Source organism: Malaclemys terrapin, chromosome 15 (genome assembly GCF_027887155.1).
Source record: "Malaclemys terrapin pileata isolate rMalTer1 chromosome 15, rMalTer1.hap1, whole genome shotgun sequence".
In the NCBI taxonomy this organism is placed as follows: Eukaryota; Metazoa; Chordata; order Testudines; family Emydidae; genus Malaclemys; species Malaclemys terrapin.
Window position 1 is genome coordinate 3,635,256 of NC_071519.1, and position 27,172 is coordinate 3,662,427.

At 62.5% G+C, this 27,172-nt stretch overlaps 3 protein-coding genes across 11 annotated transcripts in view; 1 reads left to right on the forward strand and 2 right to left on the reverse strand.

The window, feature by feature from the left end:
* Window positions 1-1,153: 1,153 nt before the first annotated feature.
* Window positions 1,154-3,604, reverse strand: RNF227 (ring finger protein 227). Its single transcript, XM_054005332.1, has 2 exons — window positions 3,053-3,604; window positions 1,154-2,225 (listed from the first exon to the last, which is right to left on the reverse strand). Exons 1-2 carry the CDS (start codon window positions 3,546-3,548, stop codon window positions 2,173-2,175), a joined length of 549 nt encoding a protein of 182 aa, XP_053861307.1. The 5' UTR covers window positions 3,549-3,604; the 3' UTR covers window positions 1,154-2,172.
* Window positions 3,605-11,012: 7,408 nt separating this feature from the next.
* On the reverse strand, window positions 11,013-27,138 carry KCNAB3 (potassium voltage-gated channel subfamily A regulatory beta subunit 3). Of its 6 annotated transcripts, none has more exons than XM_054005326.1 (14): window positions 26,820-27,138; window positions 17,019-17,062; window positions 16,792-16,829; window positions 16,602-16,681; window positions 16,206-16,250; window positions 16,048-16,092; window positions 15,660-15,703; window positions 15,147-15,233; window positions 13,172-13,257; window positions 12,846-12,966; window positions 12,244-12,338; window positions 11,945-12,065; window positions 11,531-11,619; window positions 11,013-11,187 (listed from the first exon to the last, which is right to left on the reverse strand). In XM_054005326.1, the coding sequence occupies exons 1-14, from the start codon at window positions 27,119-27,121 to the stop codon at window positions 11,098-11,100; spliced, it is 1,287 nt and encodes a 428-aa protein (XP_053861301.1). In that variant the 5' UTR covers window positions 27,122-27,138; the 3' UTR covers window positions 11,013-11,097. The 6 variants fall into 6 exon arrangements, with proteins under 6 accessions (XP_053861301.1, XP_053861299.1, XP_053861297.1 ...); XM_054005324.1 differs by lacking the exon at window positions 26,820-27,138 and adding an exon at window positions 23,852-24,372 and having other exon boundaries at window positions 11,013-11,190; XM_054005322.1 differs by lacking the exon at window positions 26,820-27,138 and adding an exon at window positions 18,390-18,792.
* CNTROB (centrobin, centriole duplication and spindle assembly protein) overlaps window positions 19,469-27,172 on the forward strand; it is a 35,628-nt gene continuing 27,924 nt past the window's right edge. For 3 of the 4 annotated variants that reach the window (XM_054005316.1, XM_054005317.1, XM_054005318.1), the window contains exon 1: window positions 19,469-19,626. In XM_054005316.1, the coding sequence (XP_053861291.1) occupies window positions 19,552-19,626 (75 nt within the window). In that variant the 5' untranslated portion in view covers window positions 19,469-19,551. The remainder of the gene's footprint in view (window positions 19,627-27,172) is intronic. The other variant, XM_054005315.1, reaches the window with a different exon arrangement.

The window sequence follows — 27,172 nt, forward strand, 5'->3', positions numbered from 1 at the left end:
AATTGCTAAATCACAAAAATCAAAGTGTTACATTTTGGGTTAAATTCAACCTTTTCTGTGACTTGACTTTTTCCTCCACTGTTCAGTTCACCAGAGTTCCAAAAATTCTCGTTTCTACCCAAAATGATCCCCCCCACACATTTTTTAGAACAGCCAGAAAACAAAACAGTTATTTGCACAATTCTAGTTCTGACAATTTTAATGTGTTCTCTTTATAACCCTGCCCTGAAATAGGGTACCCCAGGTTGCCACGGATTGAGTTTTCTTCTGGAGGAGAGGCCAAGCAACAGAGATCCGTGGTGATCAAGATTAGATGTTTTTTCTAAGAGATTCTACTCTAATTTAAACAGGAGATAATTCAAGGAAGCTCTCTGGCCTGTGTTATGCAGATTAGACTAGATGATCACAGAGGGCTTAGAATCTATTAAATTTTGCCTGAAACAACTGGTGCTTAATGCGAGTTGTTAGTCACCAAAATCTTAGTCATATCCTCTCCCCTAGGCCAGGTAGAGATAGGTAGTTATGGCATGCAGCTCTAATCTCAAGCGATGGTGCAGCCAAATCCACGTGGAGTTCAAAGGGCCCATTTTAAAGAGCGGTCGGTGGTAGGAAATGAAAACCTGAAGTCCTGAATAGGGGATAAAATTGAGGCACCTCGGCAGAACACAGGTGCAGAGAACAATCAGAGGCTCAAGGAGTGGGAAAGAAAGAGCAGAGGCAGCTGTGAGAGTTAGAGACCATTTTTGTGCCACCTAGATAAAAGTGTTGGGTCTACAAAGGGGACAGAAGCTGCACCCGGTCTTAAAACTACACAGAAGCAGGAGCAGGCCATACAGTAACTAGAATGACTCTTCTAGGAGGTTGTTTCTGCTGCTAGCCCCTGGCAAGAGATGCCACAAATCAATGTGAGTACCCTTCACATTTGAGGTTATGCACTATTCAGGTTAAGGCAGGACCCTGGCTCTGCAACAGGGCTTAAAAGAGAACCACCTCCTGCTCTAACCACTGCAGACCATTCCTTAAGCCAGAGCCAGGGACAGAAAGAGTCCTGACTCCCTGTCCTGATTATTGGACCTCCCTCCCAATGTGGTCTACTGATGACCCTGCCCCCAGGCACCACCTCCCTGCTGGAAAGGAGATCAAGGCAACCTAATAAACGTTGACATCTCAGGTTTTATTAAAATTAAATATAAGTTACAGTAGTCAAATATTAAAGACAACAGATGCAGACATTCTCTATTTCCAACCCTTCAATATTTAAATTCATTTCACAGAAATGCTACAATAGCAGAGAGCACCAAGAAGCCCGCCTCTTTATCTGAAACCCTTGCCTCATGCAATATAGTCACATGCAGCACTCCGGAATTGGGGCCAGACAGGAATTCTGCCTGCAGATCGGGCTGCTAACTTGTGCAATGGTAAAGGATAAGGGTTGGCAGATAATTTGGCACCACCACCACAGCAATAGGCTTTTCATTGGGATTCGCAGAGAAAGAGGTCATGGGTTTGAGGGGGTATTTTTAACTAGTTCATTAGTACACAGACTTAACCTTGCTGTCTGAATCCGTTAATACTTGAGGCTCAGATTTTGCCTGTACAGGACTTTCCACCAGAGATATTTACAGTATCTGCTGGTAGGTAGGTCAGTGGCATCGCTGGCATTTTATATGGCAGAGAGAGGTGGAGAGTGGAAGAGCCAGACACGTAGGCATTTCAGGGGCTGAAGATGTCAGGACCAGACAAGCTGTTGGGATGCCAGCCTTCAAAATGATCAGCCACCAGGTCTCATGGTGACAGGTGTTCAGAGATCTCCAGGAAGGGACACCTCTGCCTATCTGCTGCTGATTCGACCCGACAGCCCCCGTCAAGTCTCCGTGCTCCAACAGAGATGAGCAGTGATGAGTCAAGGCCGCAGGCGATCACATCAATCCCGGGTGCCTCGTGAATCTCTTTCTGCAGGTTAATGAGAACCAGGAACTCTAGCTCCAGTGCTATGGTAGAGTCCCATAGAGCTGATGGAGTCTGATGAGACCGGACAGTCAGTAACTACCTGCCTGGAGGGGAAGCACAGCCAGCACTGCGTGGGAGGGGGAAGAGCTGGTTTCTCCCAAGAGCATTCAAAGCCTTTTGACGAAAAGCCAGCCCCAGCTCTTGGGTCTAGCCCTTGGAGCCTCACATGATGTAGCAGGTCATGAGGGCGAGGTCCTTCATCTCTGGACCGTAGGCTGCGGGAGAGAGTCACAGAGCCGTGAGTACAGGCAGAGACGTAACTACACAAGCGAGAACGTCACCCACCCCACTTCCCGGCCCACGCAACCCAGTCTGGCAAATATTTACCAATGAAATGCCACTGCTTGAGGATTTCCTGTCCCTGCGTTAGAGAGGGGGACTGAGCAGAAAGGAGGGATGGTTCCTGATGATGCCTGATCTCCTGCCCCACTTGCCTCCGAGAGCCCCCCTCCCCCACTCTAACCCACTAGACACCACTTCCCTCCCAGAGTTAGGGATGGAACCCAGGAGTCCTGGCTCCCAGCCCGCTCCCACACCCCCACTCTAATCACTAGACCCTACTCTTCCCATGGCCAAGGACAGGGGATGATGTCACCCCTCCAATAAGAGATGACATCATCAAGGAGGGGATGACATCACACACCTAGGGGTGAGGGGTCACATGCTGGAGGGGGAGTGAGCTGACATCACCCCCCAAGGGTGGGCATGATGGGGGGAGGGAGTGATTTGACATCTCCCACATCAGCTCCCCCCCCACCAGAGACCCCTAGGGGTGGTGGGGCGCACGCGCTGGAGGGGGGGGGGTGACTTGACGCCTCCCCCCGCCCCCATTGGCCAAGTGACGCCAGGCTCCCTCCCCTCAGAGCCCGCCCTTGGCCCAAGTGGGAAGGACCCGGATGTACGTGGCTAAGGCTCTGCGCCCTCCTCAGGCGCGTGCGGCCCCGCCCCTCGGGTAGGCAGCGCGCCCCCGAACCGTTGAGACGGTTGGAGGGGAGCGGGGGAGAAGAGGGAGCTGAAGGAGCGCGCGAGGCGAGATACTCACGGTTGATTGGCTGCCGCTCCCTCGCGCTACTGCGGCTGCTGCCGCCCCCTCCTCCTCTCAAGAGCTTCTTCAGCGCCCGCCACAGCCGCGATTGGCCCGCCTCCTCCGGTACGTCATCGCCAGGTGCCGCCTCCTCCTGCTCCCCCGCTCCTTCCCGCCGGCCAATCCGCTTCCAGAGCTCGGGGTCGACGGGGGGCAGGGCCAGGCGGCGCCGGCTGCTGCTGCTCCGCCACCTCGTCCCCGCCTCCCCGCCCCTGCCGCGCACGCGCAGCGAGGTGAGGGTGCGGCAGAAGGGGCACGTGACCTTCTCCCAGCCCTGGTCGCGCGCCAGGCGGCAGAGGCAGGCGGTGCAGAGCGCGTGGCGGCAGGGGGCGGGGCGGCGCCAGGCGCCGTGCGCGGGCCCGAGACGGCGCGGGGCGCGCGCCTGGCGGTCGTAGGGCAGGTAGCAGATGCCGCACTCCAACTCGGCGGCGCCCGCCTCCGTGTTCGCGTCCATGGCTCGCGTGTCCGCTGCCGGCCGCCGTACCCGAGAGGGGGAAGGGGCCACGCGCGCGCTCGGATTCGTTCTCTCGCCTAACGGCTTCCTCGCGCGGGCCGGCGGCGGTTATATACCCGGCCTGGCCACGCCCCCTGCCTGGGGGGCGGGGCCCGCCCGCGGCCCAAATCCCGCCCTTTCCCGGACCCGCCGCGCGGGGTAGCCCCGGATTCCTGGGTTCTCTGGGGGGGGTTGGATGGGAGCCCGGACTCCTGGGTTCTCGGGATGGGAGCCCGGACTCCTGGGTTCTCGGGGTGGGGGGGGATGGGAGCCCGGACTCCTGGGTTCTCGGGGGGGGTGGTGGTGGTGGTGGATGGGAGCCCGGACTCCTGGGTTCTCGGGCTGGGTGCGGGGATGGGAGCCCGGACTCCTGGGTTCTCGGGGTGGGGGGGGGATGGGAGCCCGGACTCCTGGGTTCTCGGGGGGGGGGGTGGTGGTGGTGGTGGATGGGAGCCCGGACTCCTGGGTTCTCGGGGGGGGGGGGGGGGGTGGTGGTGGTGGATGGGAGCCCGGACTCCTGGGTTCTCGGGGGGGGGGGGGTGGTGGATGGGAGCCCGGACTCCTGGGTTCTGTCCCCGTCTCTGACCATGGGCCTGTCACGGTGTCACTTTCTCCCGCAGTAAAAGGAGGCACAGAGCAGCCGACCGAAGGAGCTTGGTTCGGGAAACCCCAGGGCGGCGCCTCCAGCTGCGGGGCCGAGGGGATCCCCTAACCCTGGTTCCCTGGCAGAGCCCAGACCGCTCTGCGCCCCCCTGCCCCCTAGCTAACGGCCTGTTTCCGTCCGTCCGAAACCCGTTGCTTCCCCTCACGCCTCTGCCGGCCTCCTGTGCGTGCCCCCGGCGCAGCCCTCAGCCGGGCCTGGGGCCCCTGGGCGCCCGCTGGAGAGAAATCATAAATAATTCCCCTCTGAGGGGACCGGCTCTCCGGCGGGGCTCGGGGTCTCTGCGCAGGCTACTTAACACCGCCAAGTCTGGCTGGCCGGCTGCGTTTGCCGGAACGGCCTGGCCGCAGGCGCAGAAATACCAGCGTCCCTCCGTCTCTGCAGGACACAGTCACTATTTCTGCGCATCACTGTCGTATATAACGGTCCTGGTTAAAATCAGGGTCCCGTCGCGCCGGGCGCTGCACGGACCCCGGCTGAGATCGGGGCCCCATCATGCTGGGTGCTGCGCGGATGCAGACAGCCCCTGCCTCAAAAGAGCGATCAATCTCAATAGGCAAAGGCTAGGTGGGGAAACTGAGGCACTGAGACGGTGGAAGTGATAGCCCAAGGTGGGGATAGACTCGGGTGCCCACGCCCAGAGCCCCAGCCACTAGACTGAGCTCTCCCTTCAGCCTTCAATCCAGCTGAGGGCCTGGACTGACCCTCCGTGCTTTACAGGACTGGGCATGTGGGCCCCCCGGTGGGTCCGGCTGTTGTTCTGACAGGACCCCATGGCTTACGGCCTCCCCCTGCCCCGTCCGCCTATTCCAGCTTCCTAACGTGGTTCTTGCACATTCTGTCCTAAACGATCGTGTCATGCAGCTGTTAAACCTCAGTGGTGCCCTGCCCCAGAATTAGCTGCATTCTGGTCCCAGGCCAGCGATCCCTAGGTAGTGTTGTTCTGGGGCTGTTACCCAGCTGCTGCATACCACCCCAGAGGTGGCTGCATTGCAGTGTTAAGTGAGCAATCCCTATGCACTGTTCCTCTGCGGCTGTTACACGGCTGCTGCGTCCCACCCCAGAGGTGGCTGCGTTCCTCGGCGGGCTCTCAATGCTGCCTTGGTTTCCTGCACCGGACAAGGACTGAGGAGAGGGAGTGGCAGGAGATCACGGGGGTAGGATTAGGTCATCCCCCAGCTGCTGGTCCAACCATGCGTCATATGCTCTTCCTGCAGGTGATGGGCCCTGGCCTGGATTCAAGTGGAGTCGGCAGGCCCAGCCCAGCGTCCCTGCCCCGGGGCGGCCGGAGCCAGCAGCAGCTGGAGTCGTTAGCAGATAGCTGGGCTCCCTTGTCAACAATGGGTCTGGATGGGTGGTTAGAGTGGGGGGTTGGGAGCCAGGTTCTGGGTTCTCTCCCTGTTCTGGGAAGGGAGTGGGGGCTAGTGGCTAGAGCAGGGGTGGCTGGGTGCTTGCATTTCGCCACGGGGTTGGCGCATTGGGCGGCTGTGTGGTTGTGCGGCTGTCTCTGGCCCCATCTCCAGTGCATTACTTGTTGCCCGCGAGCGGGGGTACGGCGACGGTCATGGTGCGGGTGGCAGCGCAGTGTGCCGGTTCGTCTGGCTGTGCACTGGTGTACCCGCGACCGTGGTCGCCTATGGTGTCTCCAGGCCGACCGCCCTGGTGGTGGTACATTTGTGGTGTGTCCCCCCCCGCGGGCTGTGCGTGGGCGATTGATAGATCGGGTGTGTTTATGTCCCAAACATCCGCTTTCCTCTCCAGCACCCATGTACCCCAACTATCCCTGTCATAGAATCATAGAATATCAGGGTTGGAAGGGACCTCAGGAGGTATCTAGTCCAACTCCCTGCTCAAAGCAGGACCAATCCCCAGACAGATTTTTGCCCCAGATCCCTAACATGGCCCCCTCAAGGATTGAACTCACAACCCTGCGTTTAGCATGCCACTGCTCCAACAACTGAACTATCCCTCCCCCATCCTACAACCAGCTTGATTTCCTCACCCCAGACCCCACCTGGTGCAGGGGGGTTTCCTGTTGTCTGCCTGGCTTGGGGTTGCAACAGGTTTCGGACACCCCCAGACCAGCAGGAACCTTGGCCTGTCGCATTCGCTGCTGGCGGGCCTTGGTTTTACTGGAGTCTGGGCTGGGCCTGGGGGCGTCGGGGTGAATCGGGGGGCCTGGGAGCTACAGAGGGGATCTAGGTGCCCGTGTGACCCCTGAGGCAAATAGCTTCTGGGAAGGGGGAGATGACCCGGCGGCCTGTGCCCTGCCGCATGGCCAATTTCCCAACTTCTGACTCACACCCACCAGCCACAACCCGTGAGTCATTCCCAGCGGGTAAATAAATACACCAGGTGCCTACATGCCACACAGCCAGAAAGTTACAGGCGTCCCGCCCCCAGGGCCGGCTCTTAACCCCCTCCTCTCTGGTATGGGGGACGGACCCAGGCCTTTCTCCCCCCGGCTCCCACCTGGCCCCACGGCGGGGACTGGATGGCTCAGGGGGGCAGAGAATGGGGCAGGGGCCTGTCCCCTCTCAGGGGCGCCAGCTCTGCAGGGCTTGGAGTGGGGGATGGGCAGAGAGGTGCGTGCCGGGGGTTGGGTCCTGGCCTGATTTCCCAGCCGCGGGCACTGTGCCAGCTTCCACCAGGATTTGCATAATCCCAGGAACCAGTTTTCCCAGGATTACTCAACCCGGCGCCAGCGGCTGGGATTGTAACCCGGAAAGGGGGCTTCCCCCCAGTTCTGCTGGTGCCCCTCACTCCTGACCCACAGCCCCACTGCTATCCCCTCCCAGCCCTGCAAAATAATCACAGTCTTATGGAAGCTGCAAGCGCACCCAACCAGATCTGGGTCCCCCACATTGCGCCAGATCCTGCACAGACTCACGGCGAGCAACGGGCACTGCCCCAAAGACTAGCCAAAGAGGTAGGGAAACTGAGGCACACAGCCCCACCTGCCTGTCTCTGGAAATTGAAGCCGCCATGTGCCCGGCCAGCCTCCCTCGGTCACGGGAGGCACGTTATCTCCACGCGCCTGGCTGAGGAAGCATGAAATTTGTCGGCTAATTACTGTGGGCCTGGCAGCTGGCTGGGCCAGACCAGCCACTTTCCTGGCATGGCTGTAACTGGGGTGTCACTGCACCCAGGGGGTGAAGAGGAAGAGGTGAATTAGCGAACAGGACGTGATCAGGCGGGTTTGGGATGCGGCCCGTGGGGCCGCCCAGCTGGACGCAAGAAGGTGGAAGGGCAGGGACTGCCCATGGGACTTAGGCACCGATATGTCATAGAGGGGGCAGCGTGACACACTGTGCCAGCCCCCTGTTCTTGCACTGGGTGGCCTGGCATCACACAGGGCAAGGGGGTTACAACCAAGATGTGGAGTGACGTCTGATTGACGCTAGAATGTGTGTGTGTGTGGGTGATTGTCCCAGTGTTCCTGTGGAGTGACTCCTGATTGACTCTGGAGTGAGTGAGCGGGGGATCAGACCATAGACTCCGGTGGAGTGACTCTGGATTGACTCCGGAGTGAATAAGAGGCTAACTGGGTTTATGGGTCAAGTATTTTGTCCCCTCTGTTATTCTCTGCCAGGATTAGCAAGATATTGGCCTGATCCGAACTCAGTCATGTAGCAAACGACAGGCGCATCGGATGGACATTGGGGTGTTTGGGGTTTGTCCTGGCTCCCAGCCCCTGGCTCTAACCACTACACCTCACTCCCTCCCAGAGCTGGGGAGAGAACCCAGGAGTCCTGACTCCCAGCCCCCCCTGGTGTAACCCACCAGTTCCCACTCTCCTCCCAGAGCTGGGGAGAGAACCCAGGAATCCTGGCTCCCAGCACCCCAGAATCCTGGCTCCGAGCACCCCGTCTCTAACCCACCAGCCCCCACTCCCCTCCCAGAGCCGGGGAGAGAACCCAGGAGTCCTGGCTCCCAGCCCCCCCTGCTCTAACCCATCGGCCCCCACTCTCCTCCCAGAGCCGGGGAGAGAACCCAGGAGTCCTGGCTCCCAGCACCCCAGAATCCTGGCTCCGAGCACCCCGTCTCTAACCCACCGGCCCCCACTCTCCTCCCAGAGCCGGGGAGAGAACCCAGGAGTCCTGGCTCCCAGCCCCCCCGCTCTAACCCACCAGCCCCCACTCCCCTCCCAGAACCGGGGAGAGAACCCAGGAGTCCTGGCTTCCAGCCCCCCAGCTCTAACCCACCAGCCCCCACTCCCCTCCCAGAACCGGGGAGAGAACCCAGGAGTCCTGGCTCCTGCCCCGTGCCCCCCTTCCAGGAGCCGGGAAGCCTCCAGAAAAGCACTGCCTGCGTGCGCTGGCCCGTCACCACCCGTGTGACTCGATTACCGATGAGTCAGCAGCTCTCCGGGGACGTTCCCGGCTGCCGAGGCCCCGGCCACACGTCGGTCCTGTCCAACCCCACGCGCGCCAGGCTCCCCGGTCACGAGTGACCGGCATGGCACCAGGGCTGATGCAGGCCGCCTTTGTGGGCCCGATCTCAGCCACGCTCCCGCCCCGGGCTCAGCCCAGCGCTTTCCAAGGGTAACCCCAGTTGTCCACACGCCGTCTGCCGAGGGCCCCGGGGGACAAGCCGGGACTGGCCGGTCTCTGGGGGGTGGGGGGACGCTCAGCCAGGGGATGGGGCTGAAACCATCCAGGGGAGCAGCGTGAAAAACAGCCTTAGGTAGGGGGAAAAAACGTAGCGACTAAGTTGGGATGCACTGGGGGGGTTACACAGGAGCCCCACTTCGGGGTAATGCTGTGGGGGGAAGAGGTGGGGCAGCTGGTTACCCAAGGACCCCTCACCCAGCCCTGAGATGCAGCCACCTCTGGGGCAGGGCGACTGGTTACACAGGGACCCCTCGCCTAGCCATGTGGCCCTTTCACTGCCCCCTACTGACCCGCTGGAATAAGACAGGCAGCACCAGGTTCGGTTGGTTACTGATTTATTATTTTCCTTTTTAAATTTCAACCTTCTTCCGAAAAGAGAGCGAAGCTTCCACAGCCAAACCCCAAACATCTCTGGGCCGGAGGGGGGGGCTCTGTGTGGGGTGAAGCTACAGGGCAGGGGGGCCCAACAGAACGACCTGCAATGCACTGCAGCACGTGGGAGGGGAGGCGTAGCCCTGAGATAGACCCATACCTGAACTCCCCACACCCCAGCTTTGCCGGTGCCCCTGACTCCCGACCCGCAGCCCCTGCTAGCCCAGCCCCGGGCCCCCCCAGCTCAGCCGGTGCCCCTCAGCTATTTCAGGCCTTGGGCTATTCTAAGCTCCTTTCACGCACTGCTGCGGAACAAACATCCATTCAGCTGCAAAACCTGCCTTTCAAGTGGCTCATTATGAACAGCAGAGAACATGGCCAAGGTCACAGACAGCATCAGCTACGAACAGAACCCAGGATCCTGGCTCCCAGCCCCCCTGCTCTCACCACTAACCCCCACTCCCCACCCAGAGCCTAGCAGGGAACCCTGGAGTCCTGGCTCCCAGCCCCCGTCTGCTCTAACCCACCCCGGAGTTTAATTCCCCTCCCACGTCTTAAACTCATCTGGTGGGATCTAAGAAAAACGTGCTCCCTACTGGCTCTTGAGGTGCACTGCAGGTTCACGCAGGGTTTGCGGAAAAAGAGCCCGGTTCAGGGTGGGGATGGAACCGTGCCCAGACCCCGAGGCAGAGCTGGGGCCGTCTGCCCCATTGGAGCCGGTCCTGGGCTACGTTACAGTGACATGCTCAGCAGCTGTTGCCTGGAGCTGGCGAGAGATTGGATCCCGTTCAGTGCTGAGATGCAGCCACCTCTGGGGCGGGGCGGCTGGTTACACAGGGCCCCCTCGCCCAGCACTGAGATGCGGTCACCTCTGGGGCGAGTCATGGCAGCTGCTGAACTGCCGCTTGCAACTCCATGAGAACGTAGGCCAGGAAGCGAAGGAAAAGGACGTTTCAGGGGAGGGGGAGTGGAGACTTTGTCCCGGACTCCTGGGTCCCATCCCCCCGGCTTTCAACTGGGTGTTTGCCAGCAGCAGGGCCCCTTGCTCCCCCGGGAGAATGGGAAGTGCCGCTCTCATTTCTGTACAGAGTCCACCAACCCCGAGAGGACGGGGCCTGTCTGTCCAGCCACCGGCAGGCCAACCGGAAGCCAGGATTGTGCGAAAGCGAGGGGTGGGTGTGTTCCTGGATGGGGGGGGCATGTAGCCCCCCCGTGCCCTCCCCCTCGCTGGAGCATTATTGCTATAGGAAGAGCTGGCTCTGGATGATCGATGGCTTTTGTTGTTTTTTCATTTAAAGTGGAGAAAGAAACTCGAGTGGAAAGAAAAATGTTCTGGGTGGATTTGATCAATATCCTTCCACCATGGGGAAAGGGGGGGCAGTGAGAGAAAAACAGTCCCCCGAAGGGAATTCCCCAAGTCCCCAGCAGGGGGCACCAGCCAGCTGGGGGGAGGGGGGGGGCAGAATCCCAGGGCCACACGGGAGCCAACTGGGGGTGCGCAGGGAAAGCCACAAGTGCCCCCCATTCTCCACGTCGGCTGGGTTAATTAGATCGATCGATGAATCCCGGGCCGAAGCGGTGCCCCATCCCTTTAAAAATGAGAGCATGGATACGGCGGGAGGCGAAGCGGCCGGCGAGATCCGGCGCGAAAGCTGGCAGGGTAGGCGGGGCCTTTCACGTGCCAATCCCCTGGCTCATGCTGGCAGTGGGGATAGGTCGAAGCACCGGGAAGGTACGGGGGACGGGGGTGGGCTTGGGTCATGCGCGAAGCGGCTCCTTCTCCCCAGCAGTGCAGAGAGCCGGGCAGAGGGATACACAGTCCGGTGGGACAAGGACATGCACAGTCCCGGGCGCCGATGTGTCCCTACGCCCGGGACTCTTTTTTCGTATTGGGCTTGTTGCCCAGGAGGGCGTCGATTTCCTGAATGACGGGTGGGGTCAGCTGGGCCAGCACCTGCTGGGAAAGGGGGGGTGAGATTCCCTGTGCCAGCGCCACTCACCCTGCTGGGAGAGAACCCAGGAGTCCTGGCTCCCAGCCCCCCCCCCCTCTGACCCACCAGCCCCCACTCCCCTCCCCTTCTCTCCCCTCCCAGAGCCGGGGAGAGAACCCAGGAGTCCTGGCTCCCAAGCCCCCCTGCTCTGACCCCCAGTCCCCACTCCCCTCCCCTTCCCTCCCCTCCCAAAGCTGGGGAGAGAACCCAGGAGTCCTGGCTCCCAGGCCCCCCTGCTCTGACACACCAGCCCCCACTTCCCTCTCAGAGCTTGGGGGGGGGGCACGGTGGGGGAGGGGCGCTCACCTGGATGGCTCCGAGATTCTCGATCAGCTGTTCGGCGCTGGACACCCCGAGCAGGACGGAGCTGACGCCCTCAGAGCGCAGGCACCAGGCTGTGGGGCAGAGACGGGGAGGTGGGAAGGGCCTGTGGGGGGCAGTCCCCCCTGCCTGCCAGGGGAGAGTGCCCCCTGATGAGCCCCCTGCTCCACTCCCTGCCCCACAGCACCCCCTAGCACTGCCCTGGGACCAGCCCTGCCTGCCAGGGGAGAGCGCTCCCTGCTGAGGCCCCCACCCTGCTCCCTGCCCCACAGTGCCCCCTTGCGCCGCCCTGGGGCCAGCCCTGCCTACAGGTGAGAGCGCCACCTGCTGAGCCCCCCGACCCGCTCCCTGCCCCACAGCACCCCACAGCGCCACCCTGGGGCAGGGCCTGTCCCTCACCGATCGCCAGCTGGGCCACGGTGCAGCTCAGACTCTCGGCGATGGGCTGCAGCTCCTTGATCTTGGCCTGTTGCTTCCGCCCGTCGTCGCTCTGCAGCTTCTCCTTCAGCCACTGGTAGCCCTGGGGGGGGGGGGGGTACAGTGCGTCAGGTGGTGCCGGGGGGCGGGTGGGGGGGCGGGTGGGGGTGGAGGGGCAGGGGGAGCCCAGATAGGGGTGCAGGGCCACCAGGGGCACTGGGGGCGCAGAGGCATGGATGGGGTGGGGGTGTCCCGGCAGGGTATGAGGGAGGCCCCCGTACCTTGATGGTGGCCCGACAGTTCTCGGGGACCCGCTCCTCATACTTGCCGGTGATGAGGCCGCAGGCCAGGGGGGACCAGGTAACGGCACCCACACCTGGGGGGGGGGAAAAAGAGGGATTAGCTCCCCCCAGCGATGCCCCCTGCCCCTCCCCCTTCGCCCCACAGATCCTCCATCTTCATCCCCTCCCCCATAGCCCCTGCCCCACAGGTCCCTTCTACCCCATCTGCACCCTCCAACGCCCTGCCTCATGGACCCCCCAACCTCCTCCCCTCCACCTCCAGCTCCCCACTCCTCCCCCCCCAACACCCTGCCCCATGGATCCCCCTCCACCCATCACCCACCCCAGAGATCTCCTCCACCCCCAACAACCCTGCCCCATGGATCCCCCCACCCATCATCTACCCCACAGATCCCCTTCATCCCCAGCTCCCCACTCCTCCTCCCACACCCTGCCCCATGGAGCCCCGTCCTTTCATCCCCTCTCCAGAGATCCCTTCCACTCCCAAATCCCCACTCCTCCCCCTCAACACCCTGCCCCATGGACCCCCTCCCCCCCCCAGGCCCCATCCGCGCCCCTCCCCCCCAGGTGCAGGCACCCACCGATCTTGTGGTAGAGCTCGGGGAGCTGCGACTCCACCTTGTCGCGTTGGAACATGTGGTACTCGGCCTGTTCGCATACCGGCGGCACGAGGTTGAACTGCCGGGCCACCGAATACGCCTCCTGTGGGGCATGAGATGGGTGTGGCCAGGGGACGCCCTCCCCGGTATTCCCCCATGCCTCCTGGCATCGTCCTCCCTGGCACGGGCCCCTGAAAGGCTCCCACTGCCTAGGGGCCCCGTCCCCTCCCTCTACCCTGCTCCCCCCCAAACCGGGGGTGCCCTCCGCCCCGCCCCCCCCAAATTCCCAGTGCGGGCGGGTCACTCACCATGATCTCCATGGCGCTCCAGCGCGAGGTGCCCCAGTACATGGCCATGCCCTGGTTGATGACGTAAGTCATGGCCCGCACGATCTCTGGGCATGGGGGGGAAGAGGAGAGACAGGTCAGCCGAGGACCCCCGCTTCCCCCCTACTGGGGGAGCCCCACTTTCAAACCCCAGCCGCTCAAAGCTGCGGGACCTGAGCCCCACTTGGGTGCCGTGTTCACTGTGAATCCTACTGATGGCTGTTCCTAGTGCTGGCAGAGACGCGACCTGTGGCCACTCACATGGTGTTAACTCTGAACCTGACTGATGGGTAATGTTAGCCCTGCCTGCAGGACGATAGCTGAGCTCGAGCAACCTCCTGCCCCGCTAGATAAGAGTGAGTGTTCACTCTGAACCCTACTGACGGCCATTCCTAGCGCCGGCAGAGACGTTACCTGCATCCGTGTGCGCAGCAGTAACTCTGAACTCTGCTGACAGTGACTGTTAGCCCTGCCTGCAGAACAGCTGTGCCAGAAACACCCCCTATATAACAATGTTCACTCTGAACCCTACTGAGATCACATTTTAGCCTGGCCTGTGGAACAATGGCTCTGTCAGACTTACGACCTGCTGGCAGTGATACCAATGGGAGTGTTAATCCTGGCCCCTACTGATGGGCAAATACATCTCAATAGCGCTGACAGATATGGGGGCCGCTACCATTTAGCGCAACGGACCGTTGACTCTGAAACCTACTGATGGCAGCATTTCCCGCCCACTCTGTGGACAGACCTGTGACCTGGCCCAATTAATCTCAGTGACTGGGTTATTTCTGGTGATGAATTCACTCCTAGCTGGCCCCAGGAGAGATGTGATATGGCCCTATTTAGCGCAACAGGGTGTTGACTCTGAAACCTACTGAGGGTGGTTTTTCACAATCAGATTGCAGAGCCAGAGCAGACAGAGGTGGGACCTGGGCCGAGCCATCTCCAAGGGACGTGTCGGCCATGGGCCTGTTAGGATCTGTGTCTGTCTGGCCGCAGGCAGGTTCCACCCCCCTCTCAAACATTACAGTACGAGCAGACACCACTCTGCACTGACACATACGTATAGAGCCCAACCTGTAGGGTAGAGTCCCGTGAACACCACAGCGACCCAGCATGGAGTCTCTATCCTACACTGCTTGGTCAATGGGGGTCAGAGGGGCTATGGGGTTCTAGGGGGCTTTGGGGCGGGACTGGGTCAATGGGGAGGTCTCTGGGGACTTGGGGGGGTCCATCCTATGTGGGAAGTCTATGGGGTCTGGAGAACAAGGGGGGTTAACGGGGTTCTAGGGAGTTCGGGGAATCTCTGCCCTACAGTGCCAGGTCCGTCCGTGTGTGTGTGTGGGGGGGGGGGTAGGGCAAGGAAGTTTGTGGGGCATTCAGGTTCTATTGATTTTAAGGGGCAACTATGGTGTTTCGGGGATTTCTATCCTACGGGACCAGGTCTATGGGGTTCAATGAGGTTGGGGGGGTCAATGAGCATTTGGGGGGGGTCTCTGCCCTTTGGGGCCAGGTCTATGGATTTTGGGGGGTCTACAGGGGTTCAGGGGGTCTCGGGTTTGGGGGTGTCAATGCGAGTTCAGAGGGGTCTCTAGCCCACAACGCTGGGCCTATTGGGTTCTATAGGTTCTGGGAGGATCTATAGGAGTTTGGGGGGGTCTATGGGGCTATAGAGGGTTTCCATGGGGTGGGGGTCTACAGGGGGTCTCTCCAGTACCTTCCAGTAGCAGTAGGCGGAAGTTGGGGTCATACTCTGCGGGGGGAAGCAGACAGAGGTGAGGGGAAGATATGGGGGGCCCATCCCCCCACAACCCCCCCATGAGATATCCCGGGACACACACACACACGCGCGAGGGCTCTCTGTGCTGGGCTGGGGGTGCCCCGGAGGGGCAATGCTGAAGGAACGGGGGGAGGGGCGTGGAGGGGGCGGAGCTAACGGGGGTGCGGGACCCACCTTCCATGGGGCTGTTGGCGTCCATGCGGTTGGCGAAGACGATATCGACGTAGTCCAGCTGCAGCCGCTCCAGCGACCCCCTCAGCCCTGGGGGGGTGGGTGCATGGCGGGGGGGGGTCAGTCGGGGGGTGCAGGGACCCTCCACCCCACAAGGCCCCCTGAATCCTGCCACAGACTCCTCCCCCCACAGACTCCTCCCCCCAGAGTCCCAGTGCCCCTCACTCCCCCCTGGGATGGACGCCCCCCATGCTTCCCCCCCCCCACCCAGTCCCCCCTCCTACCCCACCCCTCTCTTCTGCTGCCCCCTCCCCACAGCACCCCCCCACCTGCCCAGCCCCCCTGAATCCTGCTAGCCCCCACCCCATCCCTTGCTCCATCTCCCCTGAGGCCCCCAAATCCTGCCCGCACCCCCTCCTGCTGCCCCTCCCCTCAGCTCCGCCCCCGTCAGCCCAAACCCTGCCCCACCCCCAGCTCCACCCCACCCCAGTGCTGCCCGCCTCATCCACATCTCACCCTCAATGATATGCTTCCGGGAGAGGCCCCGCTCTGTCTCTGCCCTGGAGGGGGAGAGATTAAGATTTGAGGGTGGGGGGGGTCCCCTAAGCCACGTCATAGGGACCTGCCCCCAGGGGGAACAGGGGGCCTCAGGGCCCATGGCCAGCTCAGCCTCCCCCCCCCCCCCCCCGCACTGGGCTGAGACCCGGCAAACTCATCTCATTGATAAACATGGATCCGGATGGGAGCTGGCGCCCCCTAGAGGGGACAGGCCCCTGCCCCATTCCTTCCCCCCTGAGCCAGCCAGTCCCCGCCCTGGGGCCGGATGGGTGCCAGCGCCCCCTAGAGGGGACAGGCCCCTGCCCCATTCCCCACCCCCCAGCCCCATGGCATTCTGAGTACTCACTGGCCACCCCAGTAGATCTTGGTGGTGACAACGTAGCTGGATCGCCTGGGGTAAGGAAGGGAGGCAGGTTAGACAGGCAATGGGGAGACCCCCAGCCCAGCTCCCTGGTCCCTGCCCCATAGTGTCCCCTACAGAAGGGAGGTTAGGGGGCTGGTTACCTCCAGCCTTTGCTTCGCAGGATGTTGCCCAGAGTTTTTTCTGCCCTGAAGGGAAGAGGGGGGGAAAAAAGCAGATGAAAGAGAAAATAGAGAAATAGAAGGAGCTCCCCCCTCCCCGCCCCCAGGTACACAGTCTTCCCTAGCCAGGACTCCTGGGTTCTCTCCCGGCTCTGGAAGGGGAGTGGGGGCTGGTGGGGTTAGAGCAGGGGGGGCTGGGAGCCAGGACTCCTGGGTTCTCTCCCGGCTCTGGGAGGGGAGTGGGGGCTGGAACCAGGACTCCTGGATTCTCTCCCCAGCTCTGGGAGGGGAGTGGGGGCTGATGGGTTAGAGTGTGTGTGTGGGGGGGCTGGGAGCCAGGACTCCTGGGTTCTCCCTTGCAGGGGGAGGGACACCTACTTGCCAGAAGCATAGACCTCGGCCGTGTCGAAGAGGTTGACCCCGTTCTCGTAGGCGATGGTCATCACATTCTCCGCCGTCTGGGGGTGCAGAGAGCTGAGTCAGGCGAGGGACCCATGGCTCCGCCCCCCCTCACCTGCGCTGGGCCCCCCAGGATCTCACAGGGACCCCCGGCTAACCCAGGACTCACCTCGTCTGAGATCTGGGAGCCAAACGTCACCCAGGTGCCTGCGGGGGAGAGAATCGGTGATATGAGCCAGAGCCAGGAGAGGGGGAAAGTGTAGGGGCTGGGGAGGGGGGGCACAGCCCCCTCTACCCTCCCCAGTCTGTGCCCTTCCAGTGACCCCCAAGCCCCACCGGGATCCCCCCAGACTGCGCTCCCCACGCCACCCACCTGCCCCCGACACGAGAACTCACCAAGCCCGAGGCAGGAGACACGGAGCCCGGATTTACCCAGATTTCTGCAGGAGAAAGAGCAGAATTGGGGAGGTTTACAGACGCGCCCCCCCCCAAAGACAGAGAGTCCCGGTGCCCCTCACTCCCGACCCACAGCCCCCTGCTGGCCCAGGCCTGGGCACCCTCCACCCCAGCTCTACTAATGCTCTTCGATTACCTTGAGCCCCACCGGGCTTAGCACTGGGCCAAGGGTCCCTGCGTAACCAGCCACCCCGCCCCAGAGGTGGCTGCATCTTAGCGCTGGGCAAGGGATCCCTGTGTAACCAGCCGCCCCACCCCAGAGATGGCTGCATCTCAGCGCTGGACGAGGGATCCCCGTGTAACCAGCCACCCCGCCCCAGAGGTGGCCGCATCTCAGCGCCGGGTGAGGGGTCCCAGGGTAACCAGCTGCCCCGCCCCAGAGGTCGCTGCATCTCAGCACCGGGCGAGGGGTCGCTGGATAACCGGCCGCCCTGCTTCAGAGGTGGCTGCATTTCGGCAAAGTGTCCCATATACGAGGCAGATACACATTCTCTGGTGTCCAATCTCCCCCACGGCTCTGGTTTATTCCCAGTGGTGCGGATCTCGGAGCTATTTATAGTAACTTCTCGCTCACTGCGGCTGCTTCGGCTGGCACAGGAGCTGGGCATCTCCGGCCGGAGCAGAGAGGGGAAGCCGAGGCACTGACCACATGCCATGCCAGAGGTCACACAGCTAGTCTGGGGAGCAACAAACCCAGGAGTCCTGGCTCCCAGCCCCCCTGTTCTAACTCATCAGCCCCCACTCCCCTCCCAGAGCTGGGGAAAGAACCCAGGAGTCCTGCAGCCACAGGACTACCCCTACCTTATGAAAGGGGACTAGCACCCAGAGCTGGGGGGGGGGGGGGGCATTATTTTAAAGCCATTTAAAGGGTAAAATGGGACAGAATTAATTGGCCCCTGCCGGGGTGGGGATCGGAAGGGGGTACAGAGCCCAGTTACCCCATCACAGTTCTCTGTACCCCCAGAGACCCTACAAAAACTCACCCGCACACACAGCCCCAGCTCCCCTACAATAATAAACTGGTAGGACTTGGAGTATCTGTGATTGGAAGTTGAATGAAGTGTGGCCAATTGTCTCCAGTCCCTGCCCCTTCCCAATCCACTAGCCCCACACTCCCCTCCCAGCGCTGGGGAGAGAACCCAGGAGTCCTGGCTCCCAGGCCCCCTGCTCTAACCACTGAGGCAGGAGCACTTCTTATCCGTCTCAATGTCCCCTACGCCCCATGGGTGTCCCCAACTCCCCCTTTCTATCCCCAGCCCCCATTCCCCCTCTAACCCAACCCCCCCTCCGGCCCAGCCCCAGCCCCCCTACCTGTATTTCATTCCGGTGGCCAGCCCAGTGGACTCCCGAAGCAGGAACGCGATGTGGGGCAGGTTCTGGCCGGGTGCTCGCAGCCCCGCCACGGCCACCAGCCCCCGGGCCCCCTTAGGGGGCTGGTGCCCCCCATTCCCAGGGCCCCCCTGGGCCGGCACCCCGCGCCCTCCCGCACACAGCCGCTCCTCTGTGCTGCGGCTCCGCAGATTCTGCTCGGTGCAGGCGATAGAGACCTGCATGGCTCAAGAGCAATGGGGGGCTGGGACCCCCGGGGATCCTGGCTCGTAACCTTAGGGTGACTGCAGCCCCCCCCTCCTGTCCCCGAAAGGGGCTGCCGGGAATCTGGTGTGGGAGTGGGGGAGAGGCCGAGGCCGTGCGGGAGAGGGGGCAAATGGGGTTGGGCGGGGGAAGTTGTGGGGAGGGGGCAGAGAGGTTCCCCCCAGTCCCGGAGGGTTCGCTGCACAGTGCACAGCAGCCTCGGCCTCATTAGCATAACAGGCTCCGCCCATTTGCTCAGGGCAAGAGATGGTGGGAGGGAAGCAGATGGATTGACGGCTCTGGGTGGGGACTGGTGGGTTAGAGCAGGCGGGGCTGGGAGCCCGGACTCCTGGGTTCTCTCCACAGCACTGGGAGGGGAGTGGGGGCTCGTGGGTTACAGCACGGGGGCTGGGAGCCCGGACTCCTGGGTTCTCTCCCCGGCTCCGGGAGGGGTGTGGGGGCTGGGGGGTTAGAGGTGAGGGGGCTGGGAGCCAGGACTCCTGGGTTCTCTCCCCGGCTCCGGGAGGGGAGTGGGGGCTGGGGGGTTAGAGGTGAGGGGGCTGGGAGCCAGGACGCCTGGGTTCTCTCCCCGGCTCCGGGAGGGGTGTGGGGGCTGGGGGGTTAGAGGTGAGGGGGCTGGGAGCCAGGACGCCTGGGTTGTCTCCTAAGGTGATGAACTCTGACACCCCCTCTCCCCACCCCAGCCCCGGGCATCTGATTCCCGCAGTCTGATCACAGCCCCCCAAAGCTGGAGGGGGAGGGGCGCTGCGCTCACAGCCGCAGTGACTCTTAAAGGGCCCCACCCCCAGGGTGCACCCCCCCAGCTAGGAATGTGAGGCTCTGCTGGGGGAGCTGCTGATGCTATGTAGGACAGTTCACCCCCCCCCAGTCCCGCTCCAGTATGTATGGGGGAGGGGTGGACTGGTCCCCTCCCAGCCTGCGACCGGACGCCTGGGTCCACCCTGGAGTTTCTGAGGTAAAGTATAAGAATTACGGGGGGTGATGAATGGGCACCGGAAGTGGGGGGGGCGGAAGAGCTGGAAACGGTGGGACGGAGAAGCCCAGCATCCCCCCCCTCAAATGCAAGGGGCCGGGAGAAGCGAGCTCAGGCCGCCCCCTGCTGGGCGTGGGCGGCAGCGCAACTGGGAGGTACCGACACTGAGCAGCCCCCCCACATCAGACCCCCCCCCCGATATTGGGAGAGGGGAGGGGAGGGGATGGTTGTACGAGGTGAGGTCGAGTTGGGTGGGGGCTGGGAGCCAGGACTCCTGGGTTCTCTCCCTGGCTCTGGGAGGGGAGTGGGGGCTAGTGGGTTAGAGGAGGGGGGGCTGTTGCAGGGGGGCCCTGCTGGATACCAGGGCTGGGGTTCGAACCCAGGGCCTTGCACAGCCTGCATATCTCCCGCACAGAACAGCACGTTGCTGGGGGGGGGGGGGGGGGGGGAGGGACACCCCGAAAGCCCGGGCTGCCTTCCTCCCCGCAGCGCATCAGCTGCAGCGCCTTTTGCAGCCACATGGTGGCGCCATTTCCCCATCAATGGGGAAAGGCTCTACCCCGCCCCCCCAGCCCCCAATCCCCTCTCAGAGCTGGGGAGAGAACCCAGGAGTCCTGGCTCCCAGCCTCCCCTGCTCTGACCACTAGTCCCCACTCCCCTCCCAGAGCCAGGGAGAGAACCCAGGAGTCCTGGCTCCCTGCTCTAGCCACTAGCCCCCACTCCCCTCCCAGAGTCTGGGAGAGAACCCAGGAGTCCTGGCTCCCAGCCCTCCCTGCTCTAACCACTAGCCTCCACTCCCCTCTAAGAGCCGAGAGAACCTAGGAGTCCTGGCTCCCAGCCCCCCCTCCCCCGCTCTAACCACCAGCCCCCACTCCCCTCCCAGAGCTGGGGAGAGAGCGGAGGCAGGCAGCCTGCTCTGGTGCGTTATTGTAGGGTCTCTCAGGGTCAGTGGGGCAGGGAGCCTGGTGGGAGCTGGGTCGAGGCCCCAATGAGGGTCTGGCCTCACTGAAGCATCTGCTGACCCCCCACTCCCTATGCCAGGGCTGTGCCAGCCCCCCATCCCCCCTTAGCCTCCGCCGTCCTGGTAGCGGGGAGGGGGGACAGAGGGAGCGGGCGGGAGAGAGAGAGAAGGGGGGTGGCCAGGGCGCTGCCACGCGGCACCGCCCCGCCCCGCCCCGCCTGCCAGGAGGGCTCCGCTCCGGTCGGCGGGGAGAGAAGGATGCGGCTGCCCTGCCGGGCTTGCTGCAGGGCGCTCCCGTCCTCCGCGCCGCTGCCCCCTACAGGGCGGCCGTGCCACCCTAGGATTGGGCGGAATGCCGCCTCCTACAAGCTGCCGCCCCAAGCACCAGCTTTCTCGGCTGGTGCCTGGAGTCGGCCCTGGTATTATTATAGGGTATCTGGGAGCACTAGGGCTGTGTGTGTGTTATTGTAGGGTCTCTTGGCAGCTGGACTTGTGTGTCCGGGTGTGTCATTGTCCGGTCTCTGGGGGCGTTGGGGCTTGGTTTGCAGGTGTGTTATGGTAGGGTCTCTGGGGGGTTGGGGTTGCATATCTAGGTGTGTTATTGTAGGGTCTCTGGGGTCACTGGGGCGACGTGTGTGGGTTTCTTATTGTCCGGTCTCTGGAGGCGATGGGGCTGCGTGTGTGAGTGTGTTATTGTAGGGTCTCTGGGGGTGCCGGTGTTGCATGTGAGGGAGAGTTATTGGTACTGGTGCCGCCTTTCACATAGCAAGCCTCTAAGTGCGACCCCCCTTATAAATTAAAAAACACATTTAAATATAATTAACAACCTTAGAAATGCTGGAGGCAAAGCGGGCTTTGGGGTGGACGCTGACAGCTCATGACCCCCCGTGTAATAACCTCACGACCCCCTGAGGGGTCCTGACCCCCAGTTTGAGAACCCCTCTGGGGGCGCTGGGCCTCATCTGTGGGTTTGTTTTTGTAGGGTCTCTGGGGGCGCTGGAGCTGTGTGTGAGTTTTATTCTAGGGTCTCTGGGAGCACTGGAGCTGTGTGTGCGGGTGTGTTATTGTAGGGTATCTGGGGACGATGGGGCTGTGTGTGTGTGTGTTATTGTAGGGTCTCTGGTGATTATGGGGCTGTGTTCAGGGGTGTTATTGTAGGGTCTCTGGGGCACTGGGGCTGTATGTGCGGGTGTGTTATTGTGGGGTCTCTGTGGGTGCTGGAGCTGTGTGTGCGGGTGTGTTATTGTAGGGACTCTGGGGCTGCGGGTGTGTTATTGTGGGGTCTCTGGGGGCGATGGGTTTGCGTGTGTGTTATTTTTGGGTTTCTGGGGGCACTGGGGCTGCATGTGCGGGTCTGTCATAGGGTCTCCAGCGTCCTGAGGCATGTGTGTGTGTTTCTTATTGTCCTGTCTCCGGGGGCGCTGGGTCTTTGTGTGTGGGTGTGTTGTTATAGGGTCTCTGGGGCGATGGGGCTGTGTGTGCAGGTGTTTTATTGTAGGGTCTCTGGGGGCACTGGGGCTGCATGTGTGGGTGTGTTATTGTACGGTCTCTGCGGGCGCTGAGTGTGCGGGTGTGTTATTGTAGGGTCTCTGGGGCTGCGTGTGCGGGTGTGTTGTTGATGTGTCTCTGGGGGCACTGAGGCTGCGTGTGCGGGTGTGTTGTTGTAGCGTCTCCAGGAGCACTGGGGCTGTGTGTGCGGGTTTGTTATTGTAGGGTCTCTGGGGCTGTACATGCAGGTGTGTTATTGAAGGTCTCTGGGGCTGCATGTCCAGGTGCTTTATTGTAGGGTCTCTTGGGAGCTGGCGCTGCGTGTGCGGATGTGTTATGGTATGTTCTCTGTGGCCACTGGGATGGTGTGTGCGGTTGTGTTGTTGTCAGGTCTCTGGGGGCACTGGGGCTGCTGGTGTGTTATTCTAGGGTCTCTGGAGCTGCGTGTCCAGGTGCATTATTGTAGGGTCTCCTGGGAGCTGGCGCTGCGTGTGCGGGTGTGTTATGGTATGTTCTCTGTGGTCACTGGGATGGTGTGTGCGGTTGTGTTGTTGTCAGGTCTCTGGGGGCACTGGGGCTGTTGGTGTGTTATTCTAGGGTCTCTGAGGCTGCATATTCAGGTGTGTTTATGTAGAGTCTCTGGGGGCACTGGGGCTGCATGTGTGGGTGTGTTATGGTATGTTCTCTGGGGGCATTGGGATGGTGTGTGTGGGTGTGTTATTGTAGGGTCTCTGGGAGCACTGGGGCTGCATGTGCGGGTGTGTTTATGTAGAGTCTCTGGGGGCACTGGGGCTGCGGGTGTGTTATTGTAGGGTCTCTGGGGGTGCTGGGGCTGTGTGTTTGGGTTTGTTATTGTAAGGTCTCTGTGGGTTCTGGGGCTGCAGGTGTGTGTGTGATCCTGTTGGCTGGCGGGAGGTGGGGGGAAGGCAGGAGGAAACCTGGGCCCCAGCGCCCCCCACTTCTGTCTGATGCAGCCCAGGTACATGTCTGTGCCCCCCTGCGCCTCACAGGGAGTATGGGGATGCGGGTCGGGAGTGAGGGGCACTGGCAGAGCTGGGGGGGGTGGGCAGGGCCGGGCTGGGCTAGCAGGGGGCTGCGGGTTGGGAGTGAGGGGCATCGTCAGAGCTGGGGGGGGCAGGCTGGGCTAGCAGGGGCTGTGGGTTGGGTGTGAGGGGCACTGGCAGAGCTGGGGGGCCCAGGGCTGGGCTAGCCAGGGGCTCTGGGTCATGCTGTCGCAGGGGCCCCCAGCCCTGACTCCCAGTGGTAGGGATCAGAGACCCAGAGCTGCCCAGGTCAGCCACTTCTCCTGGGATGCTCTGGGCTGTGGGACACTGGGCCGCTTGCATGCTTTGTGGAACCCTGGGAATCTCCCACGTTGGCTGGGGAAGGTAGGGGGAAGGTAGGGGGAAGAGACGCCCCGCCGGTATGGGGCATGTGCGGGGCATATACAATAAACCTGTGTGTATCTGTGGGGTGCGGGTGTCCGGCTGCACGCTTCCCAGAATCCCCTTCCCCTGCGAAGCCGACGGCACCTTTGGGGGTCAAATGCAGGGAACTCATCCAAGCCCAGATGAATACACACCTCGATTTCCTGCCCAGGGGGACCAGCGTGCCGGGCTCCTGTCCAGCCAGGCCGGAGACCAGCCCCAAAATAACCCCTAGATCAGATCTGGCAGAAAACCAGCCAATCCTGGCTGAAAAATTACCAGCGACAGAGACCCTGAGCGTGCCCCGGGGCCAGTGGTTAATTCCTCTCACCGGTCAAAACTTGTACCTTGTATCGGCTGATTCCCCGCCAAATCCCTTTCCGAGCCCCCCAGCCCAGCGGTCCGGCCTGCGTTCCGTGTTCCCCGATGTCTGCACTCACACTGGGCCGTGGGCGGGCGCCCAGCTTCCGGAGTGATCCTGCCCGCTCCGGCCTTTCCCAGCCCATTTCCCGGTTTGCTCTGTGTTTGCCCCACAAGCTGCATGGAGACTGCCCCGGGGTAGCCAGTGTCTGCCCTGGCCTCAGTGGCTCTGGAAATGCAGGGTTCAAACCGAGATGGGGGATGGTGCTGTCCTGGCCCGAGGTCTGCAGGCTTGGTAGCAATGTCCGCAGCCAAGGGTAGGGAGGCAGAGAACAGGGAAAGGAGGGGTGTGTGTCTCCCCGCCCCCCCTTCTAACCACTAGCCTCCACTCCCCTCCCAGAGCCGGGGAGAGAACCCAGGAGTCCTGGCTCCCAGCCCCCCCTGCTCTAACCCACCAGCCCCCACTCCCCTCCCAGAGCCGGGGACAGAACCCAGGAGTCCTGGCTCCCAGCCTTCCCTGCTCTAACCCACCAGCCCCCACTCCCCTCCCAGAGCCGGGGACAGAACCCAGGAGTCCTGGCTCCCAGCCTTCCCTGCTCTAACCCACCAGCCCCCACTCCCCTCCCAGAGCCGGGGAGAGAACCCAGGAGTCCTGGCTCCCAGCCCCCCCTGTTCCAACCCACCAGCCCCCACTCCCTTCACAAAGCCAGGGACAGAACCCAGGAGTCCTGGGTCCCAGCCCCCCCTGCTCTAACCCACCAGCCCCCACTCCCCTCCCAGAGCCGGGGACAGAACCCAGGAGTCCTGGGTCCCAGCCCAATCGGAGCTGTTTTGGTGGGTGGTCACAGCTACCTCTGGAGGATTATGGGCCCAGCTGGGAGGTGGGGGAATGGCCCTGCCAGCTGGGGGGGAGGGGGGGGCGGTGCCCACATCTGTCTCCCCTGATTAGGCTCCGTGGCAGGAAGCAGAGGACACCAGCTGGTGGGGCCACATTCATCTCGGCTCAGTCCAGGGACAGATTGCGAGGGATTAGCATGAGGTGTGTGTGTGTGTATGTATGTATGTTGGGGGCACATGGGGTCTCACACAGCACTGACCAGCAAGGGTGCTCCCCCTGACTCCTAGCCCCTGTTCTGTACACCCACTAAGCCCCACTCCCCTCCAAGAGCTGGTGATGGAACCCAGGAGTCCTGGCTCCCAGCCCCCCTTCCTCTAAGCACCAGACCCCACGCCCCTCCCAGAGCCGGGGAGAGAACCCAGGAGTCCTGGCTCCTAGCATCCCCCACTCTACTGCACTCAACCCCACTCACCTCCCAGAGCAGAGGCTAAGAATCCTGTCCAGTTTCCAGACATTCCAGGGCCATCTCACAAACAGATACCCTGCTTCCAGGCATCTGCTGCAAGGCTGGGGTCTGCACATGGGATAACAACCTTCTATTGTGACCAACCCCCTTCCAAGCTCATGGGAAAGGGGTCTGTGCCAGGGTTCTAGAGCCTCAATCCCAGCCAACGAGGGGCTGTAGCCAAATGCATAGGAGGGGGTCAGAGTTAAGGTGAAATGGACATCCTTAACGCCTGGACTTCGCCCTCGTTGGGGCGTATGCAGAAGAAAGAGCTGGAGGTCCCTCATTGATTCACTGGTGGCCCCTGCGAACGTGCCGGTTTCTGCTTCCCAACCCCCAGAATCTGGTTGCCATATCAAGGGAGCTGTCCCCTTGCGTGTGGGGAGCACAAGCCGGAGGGCTGTGGAGATTTTGCTCCTTCCCTGGTGGTACCATCTTAGGCAAATCACCCCAGCTCCTTTGCATAGGGAAGCCTCATTTAAATAGGGCCACCCAGCATGGCTTTTGGGGGGGCCCCGACGAGGACATGGATCACAGCTGCCCCCAGGGGGTGCTACCGGGACCTTGTAGCCTGAAAAATGGGGGTCCAGGTATGGGGTGCACAGAGCCCCCAGTGTGGAGGGAGAAGGGTGGGGGAGCTGCAGGGTCCCCCCTACCCTGCGCTAGCACCTCCCCCCAGTGTCCCCTGACCTGGCACCCCCTGTGCCCTGCACTGGCACCTTCCCCTGGTGCTCCCTGTGCCCTGCACTGGCACCTTCCCCGGTGCCCCCTGTACCCTGCACTGGCACCTCCTCCCTGTACCCCTTGCTGGTACTTCCCCTGGTGCCCCTTGTACCCTGCACTGGCACCTTCCCCGGTGCCCCCTGTACCCTGCACTGGCACCTTCCCCTGGTGCCCCTGTGCCCTACGCTGGCACCTCCTCCCTGTACCCCTTGCTGGTACTTCCCCTGGTGCCCCTTGTACCCTGCACTGGCACCTTCCCCGGTGCCCCCTGTACCCTGCACTGGCACCTTCCCCTGGTGCCCCTGTGCCCCACGCTGGCACCTCCTCCCTGTACCCCTTGCTGGTACTTCCCCTGGTGCCCCTTGTACCCTGCACTGGTACCTTCTCCCGGTGCCCCCTGTGCCCTGTCCTGGCACCTTCCCCTGGTGCCCCCTGTACCCTGCACTGGCACCTCCCCCCTGTACCCCTTGCTGGTACTTCCCCTGGTGCCCCTTGTACCCTGCACTGGCACCTTCTCCCAGTGCCCCCTGTGCCCTGTCCTGGCACCTTCCCCTGGTGCCCCCTGTGCCCTGCACTGGCACCTTTCCCGGTGCCCCCTGTACCCTGCACTGGTACCTTTCCCGGTGCCCCCTGTACCCTGCACTGGCACCTTCCCCTGGTGCCCCCGTGCCCCACGCTGGCACCTCCCCCCTGTACCCGTTGCTGGTACTTCCCCTGGTGCCCCCTGTACCCTGCGCTGGTACCTTCCCCCGTGCCCCCTGTACTGACACCTCCCTCAGGTACCCCGCGCCCGCAGCCTGCTCTGGGGCTCCCCTACCAGGACCCCCTCACCCTGCCCCTCTCCGCTGTCCCCACCCCGGCAGCGCCCCCTACCTGTAGCCCATGGCGGGGCGGTTGCTCTGCAGCTCCTCGGCCGGCAGCCCCGCCTCCAGCAGGTAGCTCTCCAGCCGCCTGCGCTCCAGCAGCCGCCGCGCCGCTTCCAGCAGCTGGCCCGGGGTGAGAGCCGGGTCCCGGCCCGCCGCGCTCCCCTGGCTGCGCCGCCGCCCGCCCTCGCCCCGCCCGCCTTTGCCCTTCTTCGCGGTCGGCAGCCCGTACAGCTCGTCCACGCTCAGCTTGGCCCCCGCCGCGCCGCGCCCCGCCGGGCCCGGGGCCCCCCGCGAGGAGCTGGTGAACATGGCTTCGGTGCGCCCTGCGCCTCGGTCTCGGTGCGCCTTGCGCTCCCAGCG